General features: G+C 42.9%; 1 protein-coding gene across 1 annotated transcript; it reads right to left on the reverse strand.

Annotated features, from left to right (window-relative positions):
• Positions 1-1597: 1597 nt before the first annotated feature.
• On the reverse strand, positions 1598-17618 carry rspry1 (ring finger and SPRY domain containing 1). The gene is made up of 15 exons (XM_008287129.1): positions 17248-17618; positions 16143-16738; positions 13344-13396; positions 11239-11351; positions 10038-10164; positions 9432-9490; positions 8449-8515; positions 7535-7666; positions 7295-7410; positions 7036-7179; positions 6781-6892; positions 6361-6463; positions 6017-6169; positions 4131-4235; positions 1598-3983 (listed from the first exon to the last, which is right to left on the reverse strand). Exons 2-15 carry the CDS (start codon positions 16538-16540, stop codon positions 3887-3889), a joined length of 1779 nt encoding a protein of 592 aa, XP_008285351.1. The 5' UTR covers positions 16541-16738; positions 17248-17618; the 3' UTR covers positions 1598-3886.

Here is a 17618-nt window from a genome sequence, read left to right on the forward strand (position 1 = left end):
CTGGGAATGATATCACCAAGTGATAACAAATAACACAGTGTGTGACACTTGTTAATGATATATTTAAACTAATCCTGCTTTATTCAACCTTTGTACTACAAATGCAATGTCTGAAACGATTCATATCTGTAAAATGGGTACCTACTGAGAGAATCCAGCTTCTATACCACTTCCACCATGTTCTACAGCATCCTGTGGCGAAACATTTAGAAAGGCTGATTAAAAGCATTCTAGACAGTCAGGAGTCCAGTCTTGAATAAACTCAAGATCCTAGTGAGCTCCTTATTCACAGAGAGAAAGCCTATAAGTGTTCTCAAGTACCAGAGACCACAGAGCAACACATATTCAAAAAGTACAAGAAGTTCCACACTGTGAAAACTCTTAAATTGCACGGTAACAAGTCCAAAGTGACCCTGACACTGGCAGGAATGGTAGCACAAAGAGGCCAAGAAGAATCCAAGGATCACTACCAAGACATGAGCAATCCCAGTACCAACATCTCAGTGCAGACACTGAACAAGGCTGATTTCTACAGACGCCAACCAAGGAGGACCCACTTCTCTAGAGAGGCACACAAAAGCTCACCTGGACAAAAAAAAAGGCTTTTCTTCATCAGTTCTTTGGTGCGACGAGATGAAAATGATCATGTTTGGACACAGACAAGCAGCTTTTGTTTGGTAAAAGAAAATAAAAGACAAAGCATTCAGTCCCAAAACCACCATCACCACAGTGAAACATAGTGGTGGGAACGTGATGCTTTGGAGGAGTTTTCAGCCAATGGACCAAGTAAGCTCATCAAAGCAAACACCATCACAACAACAGAGGACTGCATTTACATTCTAGAGGGAAACATCAGAAAAACTCAGCTCTGAGCAGCACTGGATCTTCCAACAAGACAGTGATGTGGGAAATAGAGCCGAAGTGGCGAGAAAAGGTGAAAATCAAACAATATCATCATTTTGATATGGAACAAAAATACAGTTGTATCTGCAGAAGGAACTGAAGGCCTGGAAGCCTTCAAATGTTACTTCAAAAGGGTATTATTAATCTCTGATGCAGCACTGTCACAAGCAGAATATCTTGCCATCTTTTCTTTAGCCACTCTATTACTAACAGTTGTTCTTGTTTTATCTGTATTTGTTGCATCTTAATATGTTGTGATTGGCTGCTACCTTGATCAGGTCCCTCTTGTAAAATAGATTTTGAATCTTAATGGGACTTCCTGGTTAAATAAACGTTAAAATTAGTCAAACATGTATTGACTATAAACTTTGGCATGGGTATGAACCATCTGGGGCCTACCTGTATTTAACAAAAACAGCATGAAACTAATTCAAACCTGCACTGAGCTTGCTGCTTAGTTTCAAAGTTAGAGATTCATCTACAAATATAATTATTAACAAATCTTTCTCACACAGTTGAGGTATCTGCCTCGGTTATTTCAGGCATGTGTGTCTGTGTTAATAGATGTACATCTTTTGTTTATAGGGGAAAAAGTTCAAATTGTCATCACTTCTGTCGGTGAGGCGTAGGGGACTAACAGTTGTAGGTTTAGCAGCTTTGCTGTGTGGAAAAAGCACCAGCCAGTCATGCGAAATGATCACATGTACATACATTTATTACAAATATCACAATCCAGGAAACAACAATTCTTCAATAAATCACATCTTTGGGAACTCTGGGGCAAATTTCCTTTATAGATGTTTTAAATACAACTCACAATTTATTCTTTACAGTCCTGAATTTTATCTCCAATCACAGAGACAGCTCATCTCTCACCTGCATGTATAAGGTGCTCCAGGAATACACGGTAACAAACACTGACCAGACCAGCCTCCTGTCATACTGAGAGACGCATGTTCTCATCAGAAACCACTCTAGTACAGTCTGAATGATTTACTGAGTCTGTTCATGCAATTTGGTGGAGTAGGAACTCTTTCATAAACAATTTGACCAAGATAAATTAATCATAAATTATTCAGTGTTATAATTTGAAATGCTACTGAATTTTTTTTAAAATTGTACAAACAATTTTTCTTAAATCACAACCTCTCGTACATCAAATTCGTCACCTGTTTCCAAAACACAAACGTCGTTCAATCAACCCAGAGATGCTTCAAGTAAAGGATGAGACAGAAAGACAGACAGAGAACACCAGGTAGGAGACAGAGGCAGGAGGATGCAGAAACAGCAACATGAGAGCACATGTCCTGTTGCACAGATGGCAAAGAGGGAAACCACGTTTTACTCTGTAGTCTGACCCGTCGACCGGAAAATACACTTTGGACAAACTTTGTTTTGACGAGATCAATTATGTATGCAAGAAATCCCACAACGACTGCTATGATCTGTAGCAGGTGAAACATGATTACGATACTAAAGCCCACACTAGGTCATGTCCTGTGCTGTGGGTAGTGTTTTTCTAATTTATCTCAAGTGTCTCACTGGCAAATCAGATCAGAAATCACACCGTCGCAAGAATGACCTGTGAAAACTGATCCAGGAAAAACAATTCACTTTAACATCTCACATTTGCTTCAAACAATTTACTGCGCAGCTCATAAAACACTGTCAAATCAACAAAACCGTCGTACTTTCAGGCAACATCAGTGTTCACACTCATTTATTACACAAAATTAAATCACATCTTGTGGATTAAAAATTGTTTGCAATCACAAACAACAACTAAGACATCGGTACTTGTGCGGCCCCTCAGATGAGCCCAACTCGTTTGTGGAGCGACTTTAGAAATTGTTGCCAAACCGTTAGCATCGATTAAGAAATGCCAGACGAATTCAGAAGGTAGTGGTGGTCATTGGTTCTCCAAAGTATGAATCTATATTTGAGGGAAAAACATTTGGCTTTGTCTGTACAAAACATCTCATTAACTTTCAACCCCTGTGTTCTGTGGTTGCTTCATACATGAAGGAGACTGAAGAAAGATCTGAGCAAAGACAATGAAGCACAAACAACAGCAGGGTCAGAAAACCATCAGCTCTAATACAGACTGTAGTGCGTTTACCTTTTACTGGCTGTAAAACACGAGTTATGTCCTGAACTTTCTTCCTTGCCTGACAGCTGATTGATTTTGAACAGTTTTATAAACTGAATCAGAAAACTGAACTCACAGAATTTTTAAGTTTTCTGACACCAAAACCTGATATTTTACCCGACAATTTATTTTTCCAATGACGAACCCCAGTAGTGGGCGATGGATCAGTACAGACAGCAAAGCTGCCCAAAGCAAAGGTGTTGGAAACGAGAATGAAGATGCTACTTTGAAAAAAACTATTCGCATATCTATAGCCGAAAACAAGAACGTGAGACACATCTCAAATTTATCTGTACCTTGGGTTTAATACTGGACGACAGGCTGCTCAGCCCCGTCAGATCTGCAGACATGTGCATGACGGTGATGGGATTAAATAGTAGTAGCCTCTGGACTGAAAGCCAAGTGGGATCCTCATGTCTGATGACATTATACAGGGGTGTGCAGATGAGAAGTTGGTTCTGTCTGTAATCTGACTAAATTGTCTGTGCTCCTCGCTTCTGCTCTTGAAAAATGCATTGTTTGTAGAAAGTTGATGATACTTGGCCCAGCTTCTGCAATGACTTGTCAGAAGGATACAAAAGAGGAGACGTAAGTAAATGAGGAAAAGCTTCCGGGGATCCAGCTGTGGTTGAATTCCCCCTCCTCTTATCTCCTCTCTGTCTTGTCGCCAGCCCTCCATCGCCGCCTCCTCGGACCAGAACCCACAGTTCTGGCATCGTCACAACATTGTGGCATCGTCCTCGCAGCCCCGATGGGTGAGAGGGGATTAGAGGAGGAGGAGGAGGCTGTGGGGCTTGTGTGTCTCTCATGATTGGAGGAAGGGCAGGAAGTGTGTCAGGAGACATGTGCAATGAGTCTGACGCGGGTCTGGATGTCTTGGCGACACAACGGGCACGTCTCTAACTGTAAGGCACACTCCATACACATACCACTGGAAGGAAAACACAGGAGAACATCATCATCCACTCACAGAAAAGGGCAGCTAAATAACAGATCAGCTGCTATTGAAATCCTTATATACACATATTTTTAACAATATCCTAGTTTAAAGTGATGAGTCTACCACATGCAGACATACCCATGTCCACAAGGCCGTAGCTCTGTGTCCGCCATGACGTCACAACACAGCGTGCAGCAGTTGTCCCGGATGCTAACCTGCTTCAGTAAGGCCAGACGTCGGTGTCTGGAAAACACACAAGCAGATAAATGATCACAGCAAAGACTGAGAGATTGTACATGTCTGTAACAAGTACATGTGTTTATTTCAAGTCTGTTGGAACAAAGTTTTCCTGAAATTCTTTTTGTTTTCCTGTTAAAAGATTCCTGACTAAGGACACAATCATTCATCAGTGGAAGTTAATTAAATTAAGTTTTGATCTTCCAGAGGTACACTCCTTCTTTGTTTCTGTGCTGAACAGCTTCTGTTTTTGCACAAAAGAAAAAATATGCAGAAATGGAAGCAGTAAGAAAGCACCTATTCAGGATCAGTATGAACAGAAGGAATGATTACAGCAAGCAGAAGTGTCTCAGTGTACACAGATACCCAACTATTAACTACAAACCAGTTTTATTAATGTAAACCAGTGTTACAGCAAGAATTACAGGATTTCAGAACTTAGCTTTCTAAGGTTCACTCACACACAGTTTGACAGCGCCATGGAGTAAATGCAAAATACACACATTGGGGCAGTTTCTTTTTAGGATTGTATGCTATGTAGATCTTTGAAGGACCAACATGGTGGCCAGTTAACTGAGCAAAGAGCCCATTTTGAAGGTGAGGTCATCTTTTGCATTCGTAAAAACGAGGATGCATTTGAGTATTGTCAGACATTAACTGTCCTGTTAGCACCAATTCACCATCATGTTTGTCTGTGAAGATTCTCAGTCCTCTAGGTCATGGTTATTCTAGGAGATTAATCGTAGCAACTGGACTTGTTTGAGTTCCTTTGAAGCCGTTCCACCTCTCATCCAAGAGGCATCAGTTCTGACTGACTTAGTTGCTCCTCCCCCTTGCATAACGAGGAAGAGGAGCAGCAAACCCCCAGTTGAAAACGAAACTCAGGTGTTAATGGCTCCTTAAGGATATCTGGAACTCCCAACTAGTCAGAACTGATGAAGCCTCTTGGATGAGAGGTGAAACATCTTCAAGGAACGCAAGCAAGTCCAGCTGCTACGATTAAACTACGAGAATAACCATCATGTTTATGGATCTAAAAGACACAGCTGTTATTTTACCAAACACCTAGCTGGTGCTGATCCAACATCCAGCTGTTAATGCCTGCTGCTGTGGGACAGCTGCTCAATACTTGATGTTGCAAATGGTGGTTTTTAGCTGCATTAGTTTCTATTGCATCAATACTCTCATTGCTTGCTCCAATTGTCCACTAAAGTATAAGCACAAGATGTTGATCAAGTAAAAATCACGTTCAATCGTTAGTGGCTGAAAACAGGAAGTGCACCTGTAAAATCCTACATCTTGTTAAATCAATAACTAAGGCAGTGTAGAATCTTGTTTAATATTTTGTCAAAACAGGTGTAATAAGCAACATAACAGGTTCATTTAATTGTGACGTTCCACTTCTAGAGTACTGTGAATGCTGAGCCACTTTACATTGAATAGAGGCATAACTAACTTGAGAAAGGTCTCATGTGTCGCAGAAAATCTGACAATAAAGACAGTTAAAAATCTGGTTAAATGTAGTCAACAAATTAACAAGCGATGAAAACATTTTATGCACACTGGAATAACCCCAAACGCTGAGTCATGTTTGTATCTCACAATACCTACGCGTTGGACGCTGTGTGCAAACAAATGATTCACTAGTCAGAGGACAGGTGGGTAAGACAACAAATTACATACTGCTTTTCCAAATTCTTACAGTATTGTCTATTTTAGGCACTACTATAAAAAAAATAAAAAATAAAAACAACAACAGCCCTTAAAGTACGAGCTTCTGTTCTTACCTCGGCAGAATGATTTTTTCACTGGGCAGCAGTGAAGCGAAGTCGTTGAAGGTGCTGAACTTGACAGAAGGAGGGTGACGGAAAGGCTTGGCCCCAAAGTTAAACTCACACTGCTGGTACGACATGAAGCTGGCTGCCGCAAAGAAACCAGACCTGGTGAAGAGACACGAAGAAAACACAGGGGGGGTCATTTATTCAAAAAAATAAATAAACAAAAGATGGAGGGAAGAAAAGAGCATGAAGGAAGGAAGGAAGGACAGAAAGAGAAGAGGAACCAGGAGGCACAAAAAAAAAAAAAAAAAAAAAAAAAAACAGAGAAAGTGACAGAAACTGAGTAAACTTACGTGGCTGATGAGAAAACCTGTTTCTCTGGCGGCAGCTGATGCCCGTTCAGATAAAATATCATCTGCTTCTTGCTGAGGTCCAACAGGAAGCCGATGGCATCTCCTAAACAGGACGCACATGCACACAGGCGGCAGATTAAAGCTTTGGCATGTTGTCGTTACCATTATCCTCCACGTGGGAGGTTAGTCAGAGCCTGAATGTTGGCAGTGACAGTAGAGTGTGGGTGCTCCAATCATAAAGCACCCCTGAGACACTAAAGACAATAAAGCAAATTCCCAAACAAATGAGGCCGACATTTAAAGCGCGTTCTCTGCTGCAGCTCAGACTGACAAAGACGCTAAAATGTCTCTAAAGTTCATGAAGCAAACCAACAGTGGTCCTGAACTATGACAGTGGGTCTACATGCGAGTCGTGCGTACCCTCCTTCCAGCAGGGGTGAGCGTGAGGTTTACTGCGAGCGTTGTACCAGATGAGCTGCCTGCAGCCATCATACGCACAAGAGTATTCGTCATCTCCTATCCCATAGCCCTCCTGAAACACACACAAACAGAAATGCATCATTATGCGACCGCAGTACGGTCAGGATAGAATGCAGCTGCAGAATCAGCAGCTTCACTGATCCCAGAAGGGAAACTGCTTTAAGGTCGAAGAGTAAAAACACTGAAGAGGAGTACATGGTTTAGGAACTTGCTGTCCTTGGTGGCCCATCCGATTTGCATCACTCCTGATGTAATGACCGTCACCTCATAGTACCAAACGCCTGAATCCACACAGAATGTACAACGCACGCTCTCAAAGGATGAGGCATCGCACCGTGCCTGAAGACAGGAGCAACAAGAAAGAGTAAACATCCAGCATCTTATGTATCTGGTATTAAAACCCTGCTGTTGGAAAGGCTGTGGCCAACATCACCACATGTACACACAGACTAACCTCTAGTCCAGTCGGGGAGATCTTTAGGTACTCGCTGACATCGTTGCTGTTCAACATGGCGTTGATGTTAGTCAGGTTGACTTTCTCGTAGGTGAACTGCCGACCCTCCTTTAGAACTAGACAGATGACGACAGGAGTACAACATCACAGTTCATTTATCAAACACATTAGGGAGACTGTGAGCCTTTTCAACATGTGATATCACACAAACACACACTGTTAAAACATGGGGCTACTCACACAGGTTGTCAAGGCTCCACTGTGAACAAAATCCAACCTGCCTCTTCAGGTAGTCAGGATGCTCTGCCCACGACTCCAGGACGGCCAGTCGATTGCTGATAGAAGACTCTGACACTGTCAGTTTGTTCTCACCTGTGGGCAGGAAGATGTAGGTGTGAGCAGGAAACACAGACTTAAATAAAGTTTAAGAAACATGAGACACTGCTTTATGTAGCGCGTGTCTACACGGGAGGCGTAGCGTTAGCAGGATGTTAACAGAGCAGTGCCAGCTTCACTGCTCTGTCTGTACCTTCAAAGGAGCTGTTTTAAGCACAGTACAGATCTGGCATGTTGACATGAAGAACACAATACACACTCAGTAAAGGAAAACTGATTTTAAGAGTCACAGGTAGAGCAGATGTAACAAGAGTCATGATGTGGCTCGTATGGGGAGCTGGACTGATTCAATCAAACAACTGAAATGGAAGCATATCTGTTCCAAAGTTCACTCAAAATGTTTTTTTAAATAGTGTAGAAAAAGGCTGCAACACTGTGCCTGAGTCAGTTGAGGCCATTAGCTGTCGGTGACTAAAACAGCCTGTAAAACCTGGAATGGAGAGTATTAACATGCTTCAGCACCACAGCTTTGCTTTTGCAATGACTCAACAATTAGCATTCTGGTTTGGGAATAAACAGGAGAAGTCACGCAAGAAGAGCACTCTTTGTATTCACATCACAGCCAATATTTAAACAAAACAACACAAGGAAAGTAGAAGAAGGTGAAAGCGGTGACACCGGACAGGCCTGTTGTTATGGAAACAGGAAACAGCATCTCTGCTCATTGTTTCTGATAAGGTCGCTTTCAGTCTTATTCCACTGGTCTAATGATGCATCTCAGCTTCACAGTGACGTGAAGGTGCGGTGAGTGGACCTACTGGTCTGGGAGAACTTCTCCAGAGCGATGAGAGCAAACAGCATGACGGTGGGGTGGGCCTCAGAGCTCTGGAGGAAGGACAGAAGAGAAAAGCTGTTAGGGTTGTGGACTTTTTGTGTTTGATTAATGTGACAAAACAGAAATGTCTCCTTTCACACAAACATAAGAACACACGTGGTTCTGTATGAATACGACTTATGTTCTCTGAGGAGGAAAGTTTCAACTTCAACTGCCAGACGAACTTCATAACAACCTCACCGCAATGAATCAATGTCAGCTTTGTGTAATAATCTCTCCTAAGAATACATTTTTAGTCATTCACATTCATGTAAATAGAACAGCCATACCACATACCAGCTGCATCTTTTGCTGCATGTCATAGTCCCCTTCCCTCTCCACATCACCAACATGACAAATGTGGCAAAAATAATAACAACGACGCTGCAAAGAGGCTTTCTGCCACAATGAAGGAGGTGAATAATGGCTTCCCACTAACCTTAGTCACTTTGAACAATGTGTTTTCCTAAATTTTGGTATAAAAACAAAATTGCCGGACATGTTTTAGTGCTTTTGTTGGATCAGTGTAAATGCTGGAGATGCAGAGCTGATGTTGAATAGGAAGACAGGGAGGCTCTTATCTCATAAACAGTAGGAGCACAGGTAGCAAAGTGTTTTCCTCTTTATAATTATACCACTGTCTTTGTTGGACATCGTCTTGCCAGGGATTTCGAAGCCATTTGGAAAATCTACAGCCCGTCTCTCTGACATGATTACCCACCGTGCATTCATCTCAAGCATACTGCAGCTTTAACATCGCGCTCACGCAAGAGTCGGCCCAATCTTGTCAATCACCAGCAGCAGAATAACCACAGCTGTCATCTCACCAGCTAAGCAACCACAATGCATCAGCAAATCTTAGGTTTTAGCACGCAGCAGTGCGATGTACGTCACACACTTAAATACCAGGTGTCAGTGTTTGCTCACCAGGCTCTCCAGGAGGTACTCAAGGGTTCCAGGGCTCAACAGTCCAATACTGGCTGGTCCTACGGAACAAAGATGTGCAAAGAAAAAGGAAAAAGAAAAACAGAGACAGATGAAAAAAAAAAAAAGTTGTGTCCCAAGTACACAAGCCTCTATGAATGAAACTTCCTCTTTATCATCAGTAACGGTGGAAACTCTGTGAGCTGACAACATTAGTTCACTGTTGTGGAAAGATCAGTAGACCGTCTTCTTTCACGTTGTCTCTTTTATGTCATGAGGACAAACACATTCAACTCAGTGTTTAGGAAGGAGTGTTTTCCTGACTTTGAGAGGAATACTGACAGACTAAGCTAAACTGGTCTAATCTGACCATTAACTGTACCACAGAACTGCACATCTGGCATCCACAGATGTTAAGTTGTAAAGAGCGATATTACCTCCAAATACGAGGGTTAGAAACCGTGTCAAAGTTAGTATAAAGTCTAAGCAAGCTTGGATGCTGTACTGTCATGTAATTAGCTGCTTGTAACAAGCTTCAGCATCTAGAAGTCCATAGCGAGCAAATCACACGATTAGAAACAAAATCAAGTATGTAAATGTGGACTCTACCCGCCAGTTTCTCTGCCAGGCATCCCAAAACAGCGGTGGTATTTCTGTGTTTAGCAGGGATTAAAGCGTCCTGCCGTGCAACAGCCGAACTCAGACTCAGCATGTCAGAGAGTTTCTGGAGAGCATCCTGCAGAGAGAATATGGATCAGTTAGTCCAGTGACGCTCACATCTACACACAACTTATACTAAACAGTCCAAAAGTCAAGACGGATGGAGAGCTGGAGCGTAGCATTTTCTGTCATGCATTTACAAATCCATTCAATATTCTGGCAGAAAATCTACAAGGACACAAAGATAAATGTGACTGCCGTCTATGAGCGTTGTTAAAGTGAGGTTTGACTCTTGTTTGTATATGTCTGGGGCTTTTAAGGTTCTTTTGGATCCAGCACTTTTTTTTTTTTTTGCTCAATCCTGGGAGAAGTCCAGAGTTCACTCTGTTCTGAGTGTCACGGTTTGTCCTTGGGTTACTTTAGTCAGGGAAGCAGGGGGTCCTAACCAGATTTTATTTGTCCAAAGCAGAAAAAAAAGAGGTGGGGTGAGGTGAGGGGCTAGACAGCAGTGACCCAAAGGAACAGCAAGAGGAATGTTTTCTGTCATCAAATAAACTATAACTGTTTGCCTTCCCAGGTAGTTTACAACTCTACAATTCTACCATTTCATTTAGCAGACGCTTCTATCCAAAGAGACGTACATCTGAGAGCAGATACAACACAAGCAAGGATCTGGTCAGGAGAAAACAATCTAGATAAGAGCCATAGAACAAGTTCAAGTGTGATAGGGCGCTGATGCCAACAGCAGGCTGTGTGGGAGGTCTTTTGTTTTGTTTATTTGTTTGTTTTCAGTCAGTCTGTGCAAAATGTATTCACTGGAAGTTATGACGACACATTTATATTTTATGTTTATTGGTAAGTTACTTATTCCCAACAGATTGATGTGATGAATTTGAGATCTTAAAACGATACAAAAAGCTTTAGGAGCAATAATAAAAGTGCATGTAGTGAAACCTTTGCCTCTATTTGTTCATTCACGCAGGTCTGCATGTCATGTTGTGGAGGAGTGGCCTAATAATCACTGCTCTTAAGCAGGATTGGCAGCCAGTTAAATGTGAATGAGTGAGTTAGTTAGTGTTGCAGTTGCAAGCAGAAGGGGTCCGTTTGAGATTACAGCTGCTATTTTCTACGCAAAGAGTCGGGTTAGTACCTTGGTCGGGAGAGGACACTCATCCAACAGCAGGGTGATCACTGCAGGGCCGAGTGGATCGTCCAGTGGGATCACTCGTATCAGAGACTGGACAACCTCCAGCCAACCATCATCTAGAAGGAGAGAGCGGTAAGGCCAGTCACATAAACACCATCACTTCAAAGTCGGTGTAAAAAAGATGGAAAGATTTTTATCCACACTGAGAAAACAATATAATGTGACAAGAACAGTTTTTGAGAGAAAAAGACAGAAAGATTTCTGTGATAATTAAACCACATAACTGAAAGTTATCTGTACCAGGTCAATTACTTAATGAACATCAGATGCAGCATAATTTCCTGTCCATGACTCAGTAAGACATCCTCTCTAACACTATCACTTATGAAAGCCAACGGGCTGATGAATAATCTAGCATTGTAGCACCAGTCAAACAGAAAGTGACGGGCAGGCTGACTGACTTGCTGCTTGGCTGCCTTCAGGGTTCAGTGTCTGCAAGCTAATACCCAACTTGGCTGCTGTCAAGCCACACAACACCGTGCCTTGTGAGCATCAAACACCATATGTGCATGACACAAGGCCCAAGCGCAAGAATTCAAAGCCTACCACGTACACATCCACACAAGCGCTCTCGCACGCACAGCATGGGAGCATCAGTCGCCATATGCACAAGAAAGCACATGCACAACAGACCTAACATGTACACAAACATCAGCTGAAGCTCCACAAGACACGAGCCTGAATGAGAACCAGGACACATCAGTTACTGTCAAACTAAGAACACAGACGCTCTGCTATTTCATCCACTCGGTGCACAAACAGAGAAAGAACATTCAAACCCGGTTTAGACAAAAATCACAAGATCAGACTCATAATGCCATAACAAACTGAAGATTCCTGTGGTGACACGTCCCTTCTCCATGTGATGTAATGCCCCCTAGGCTGGGCCAGTAAGTGTTGAAATGCTAAAGCAACAACATGACAGCAGGATTGCAGACAGCAGACAGGTGGGTTACAGCCTGTCTTCTCTACACAGTGGAGTTTCTCCAGTTTGACATAAATGGGATTTTTTTTTTAACCTCCCAAACCTACCCGCGGTCTTTAAGGAGGAATTTTATATTTAAGTCAGAATTGTCTTGAATGATCAGCTTTTGTACATCACGCTTCAAAAAATGGAGGTATATGTACACACATTTCATCTGAATCTGGATAAACATATGGTAATAAGTGACATATTTGTAGACAAACCGGGATCATGCTGTGATTTTGGAGGTGGACAAACTCCCCCTGTGATCGGATCTCAGCCAGGTGTAAATAAAACCTTAGTTGTGCCTCTTCCTGCTAACTTCAGCTACAGGTAGCAGCATGTCTGTGTTAGTCACCGCTATCAAACTATTTTGCATAATGAGATCAGATCAAAGTGCAGGTAGAATCCAGATAACAAATAGGCTTTTTAACACCAGGTAGAAACTTAAAGACACGTGATTTAGGGATGTCTATCGAGCAAATACATCCAGATACAGATAGCATGTTAACACACGGAGCAAAGGGAAACGCTTAGATGAGTCTGTGACTACTGTCAGTGAAGTGCCAAACTGGAGAAAAATCTCAAAATAGAAAAACAGTCACTGAGGGAGAGGACTGCAACTATGCTGCTTATAATGCTGCTGTGATATCACTTCCTAAGCACTTCTCAAAAACAACTCAAGTTCAGCCGGAGGGGGAAGGGACGCATTCAATTCCTGGAACTCCTCAGCAGTCAGTAAAAAACGATGAATCCCCTCGATAGTTTGTGAAACTTCCTAACGATAAAGCTACAGCCCGACTTTAATTTGGCTTTAATTCTAACGAGCTTGACCAATCAAGAAAGGTTTTTGCCAACTCATCAAACCACGGTTTCTAAAAAGAGCCAACTGCTAATCACTTTGCCCATTTCTAACATGTCGTTATCATTTTAAACACATGACTCTCACCAAAGTCACAAGGCTTTGGGTATTCTGCACAAGATTTTTTAAAGAGTGTTGTCTTGCAAAAGTGTGGTTTTACTTGATCTGTGGCTGGATGGTCCACGCTCGCTGTGTGAATGTGTGTTTTTGTTTTTTCCTTACCGGTCTCTGCCATCTCGTGCAGAGTGATCATGGAGTAAGGGGGCTCTTGGTCGCTGAAAAACAAAGCAGAGTTTGCACAGAATTTAATGACAGCCCAGTTTAGGAGCATCTCTCACTTCATTTTTGTGCATATTTTGCACAAACGACAGCAGTGGTTGTCAGTAAAAGCGTTCAACCAGCCGGCGAGTTTGTGACCCTCCAATCAGTGCATCTGGAATAATATAAACAAATGATTCACGTTTCTGTGTCTCTGTGGTTGCAGTAATGGATATGGACAGTAATGTTATCCTGTGGAGAGGTTAAGCCAAGTGTACAGTTGTAATGGATGTGCTTCAGTGGGTGATGCTGCTGATAACGCTGCAATTACTGTTTCTTGTCGCGGCCCATCCCACGCCCAAACCTGCTTTACTTTCCGACCGCCGTGTAATCACACAGCTTGATTCTTGGATTTCCCAAAACAGCTAAGTCATACTGTTATCGGATTTCCTGTCATTAATAAGTCAAACTGTGTTTAAATTGTTGGAAAAGCACATGCACGGTTTAAAAGCTACAGGATAACGAGGTCGTCTTTTAAAATCTAAAATGTACAATCTGACACCCAGATGCTGATGTTTCAGCTTGACACATGTTGATCAACGGAGCAATCAGCAAACTGTGGTTCCAAAAATGATCTGTTACATCAAAACCTCTCTGACAGAGAGTCAACAACAAATAAAAAAATTTTGACAAAAGGCAGATATTTGTACGGGGCGAGTTGTATTACGATGCATTTTACTGTAAGAAGCTTTCTGAAGATTTCAAACTAGCAAGACAAACAAGAATGTTGGATGACAGTCACAGGACCAGAATATACAAGACTATGAAACTTAAACACACAACATAGTCACAGGCGTTTGGTAATGCTCAACTTAAAACCTGCAGTTTCTACCCTTCTAATGCAAATGAACTGAGCCGTTTGATTTTCTCACCAACGCTCATTTCTGTTCTTGGAGTCAGGAGGCTATTACAGGAACCCAGCACACACGCACTGAACAGCACCGGATGTGCACTTTCTCCACCACATTCATTTTCCAACTGCCGCAAACACTAAATCTTTAAACACGAATTTACAAAGGTGGGTCAGCTTGTCGGCCTGTTGTTGTTTGGCTTTATCCAAGCATTCATCAGGCTAAAAAGGTAGATTGAACAAGTACAACTGAAGAAAAGGCTTAACCAGACAGGTGCAGAGACTTGCAAACTGGTCTGATTCTTTTACCCAGAAACTAGGACATTTAAACATACATTTGCAAAATAAAGGACGATCAGCATCAGTGATTGAAAGCAGTCAGATCATGTGATAGAGAGGCTTAGAAAGAAACTCAAGCTGAACTGGAATAGACTGCATGGAGCGAAAATGAAGACTAACTAAAGATGATATAACAGAAAAGTCTTTAACTTTCTCTTTTCTGAGCGTCCGCCATCAGCAGTAACTCCATCTTCTGGGGATGGTGGACATGGAAACGTGGGACTTTTTTTTAATGAGCTTACTCCAGGAATACAACTCACACTATGCCAGGAAATGAAAGACACTCTAGTGGCCAAGTTCGAGGAAAGAAAAGGACAGTAAAACGTATTTCTCTGCAAGATTAAGGAACGCTACTAGGCTGCGGTTTTCACAGTTATTATTTTATCATCTAACGGTTGTCAAACTCCAAGATGGCAGCGCCCTTTGGAGAAAAGACACAAAATATTCTCTGTTTCCCTTGTTTATGCTTTTCATGTTTGTCGTATAGCTTCTGACCAGAGTGGAAATAAATGTAGTGAATTATGCTAATGAGTGCTTCACTTCCCCTGTAAGGCATACTCCTCGGCTGCGCCTCTCATAACTACAGTCAGAGATACAGTCCATATAACAGACTACACTGCCTCTAATTGGGCGGTTCTGTTTACAGCGATGACACTTAAACCTCTCCTGAACACATTTGACAGTCATCCTGTCCGTATGTTCTTCTAAGCCAACAAAACCTTGTGGATGAAAACCCCGCAGGGTCACGGCGAACGGTTCTGCCTTCAAAGAAACAGCTCTGTAGAAGAGGCGGCAGAGGAAGAAAGTGCCTCTGCATCTACACAGGCAACACAAATCCTGCTAAATCATTGTAGCAAGACATCGCTGCATCGAGAAAGGAAGCGCAGAATGCAAAGGAAACTGACTGGCATGAAGTCCTCCCTTACAAGTTCTACTCGTTTGAAGCCACAAGTAAATAACTTAATACCCGCAGCTGCTTCCTGGAACACTTGGTACTATTTGTTTTAAGCAAGATATCCTTTTCCATGAATAACTTGCACATTTTAATATCAGCCTTAATTTACGGCTGTGTCAGGACGCCGTTAGGTTGCCACCATGCTGCCAGGATTCATTTGAATCTCTGGATCTGGAAGTTGGTCAGCACATTTAAAATCTTATGTTGCCTTTAAACTACAATATTTATGGTAGTTTATCCACAGTGGAAGCACAGAATCTGGATAAATTACAGCTGGACATCATAATAGCATAAAAATCCTAGATGCTCATCTGCAGTACAAATGTCAGAATGACAAGGTGATGTGAAAATGAATATTATCAGCAAACTACGACAGCACACAATCAATGGGAATTATCCACCAGACAGGTTCATAGTATTTCACAAAGCGCGGCATGCAGAGACACTGGCAGAACTCTACACAATTAAATGTCCAGGACATTCATTAAAACTGTGCAAACCACTCGGACGCTTCCTTCCATTTTCACCATTAAATTATTAACTCTGTCACTGGGCTTACTTGTCAACAAGTGTCCTGATGACAGCCAGTGTGTCCAGCACCAGGCCATCCACGTTCTGTTTCTTCCGTCTGGGCTCATGGGGTCCTCGTCCTCGGCGTGGCGGCCTGACTGGGTCCCTCGGCCGACTGCTACGAGCCTCTACGGTGTCGACACCTACGCCTGTACCGTGATCCACCCGCCTGGCTTGTCCTCGAGTCGCCCTCGCTGACCCGTGGTGATGGTCCTCCAAGTCACTGTCTTCTCGGCACACACAGCTGTTACCCATGCTTCCAGAGCCGGAAACCACACTGGCAAGAGTCTCCCAGAATGGAGGAAGGGAGTTAGAGGAGGAGAGGAAGAGCAGAACCCGTGCGAGGCTCCTGCAGGCACAAAAAGTGATCCAGGCGGCTACTATCATATCATTGGGAGAGCTTGTTTTGGGGGGATTCTCGTCCCTGTGGGCTGGGTGGGGTCGGTGTGAATGATCATATTGTTGGGGGTTGTCACAGATGACTGGTTAAATGGCCCAGGAGGGGTCAGGACACCTAACAGGGAAAGCTGTGAACATCATAGACAGCCCAGGGCTCGGTCCAGCTCTCATCCAGGACTCGCATAGCTGTGAAAGCAGCACAAACACAACAGAAACCGTGAAACTCTTTATCTAAGTAAAGTCTGCCTGAGCTGTAAATCAACCTGTGTAACATTTATCATGTCCTGTCAGCAGTGAAGCTTTAAACTTGGCGAAATGACAAGTCCTCGGTGGGTTTTAAGTCCACACATTTCAGGAATAAATTCAGAAACACTACAAAGAAAATGTACTTTAGCCATTTAGCTTTTCACCTCTCACAGTAGCTACTGAACGATGTTTATCTGTTTAAATCTAAAGCTGTGCTGTTTCAGTCACAGCGTGTCGACAGAAAGCTCATCATAAAGCTGCTGAAGGATCACACATTTAATACTGTTGACAAACAGGAGCTTTCAGTTAGCTGGCTAGTAGCTAGCCACCCACAAAGCCAGCCCTGTACCGTTATCAGTCACAAATAAAAAAACAAGTTTCAAAAACTTCCTCTTAGTATTTTGCTATTTAACAAGAATGTCTGAGCTTTAACCCGAAGGCATACTTACGTTGCTACCACTTGAAACAACAGCATTCACACGCAGTCGAGCCCACACCAAAGTAGTTAACAAACACAGAGCTAACTAGCTAGCTCCGTTGTGTGGTGGCTAGCCTGCTAGCTGCTAGCCGGACACTCCTCTGGTTCTCCTGTCAGACTACACAAGTTAGCTAACGTGAGGAGCAGCGAACGAAGCGTGGCTGTGGACCCCCGACCAAGTCCTGGAGCACCTCCGTGTGTCCCGCCTGTACTCCTCAACACGCCTTTGCCGTCGCACCAAACAACACGTTCACTGCCGACAGCGCGAACACATTCTACCGACGTTACCACTCCGCTAGCTGCGAGCTAAGTTCCGTAGCGGTGGCAGCCAAACGGTGGGTC

The sequence above is a fragment of the Stegastes partitus genome, unplaced genomic scaffold (genome assembly GCF_000690725.1).
Source record: "Stegastes partitus isolate 25-593 unplaced genomic scaffold, Stegastes_partitus-1.0.2 Scaffold487, whole genome shotgun sequence".
Taxonomy (NCBI): domain Eukaryota; kingdom Metazoa; phylum Chordata; class Actinopteri; family Pomacentridae; genus Stegastes; species Stegastes partitus.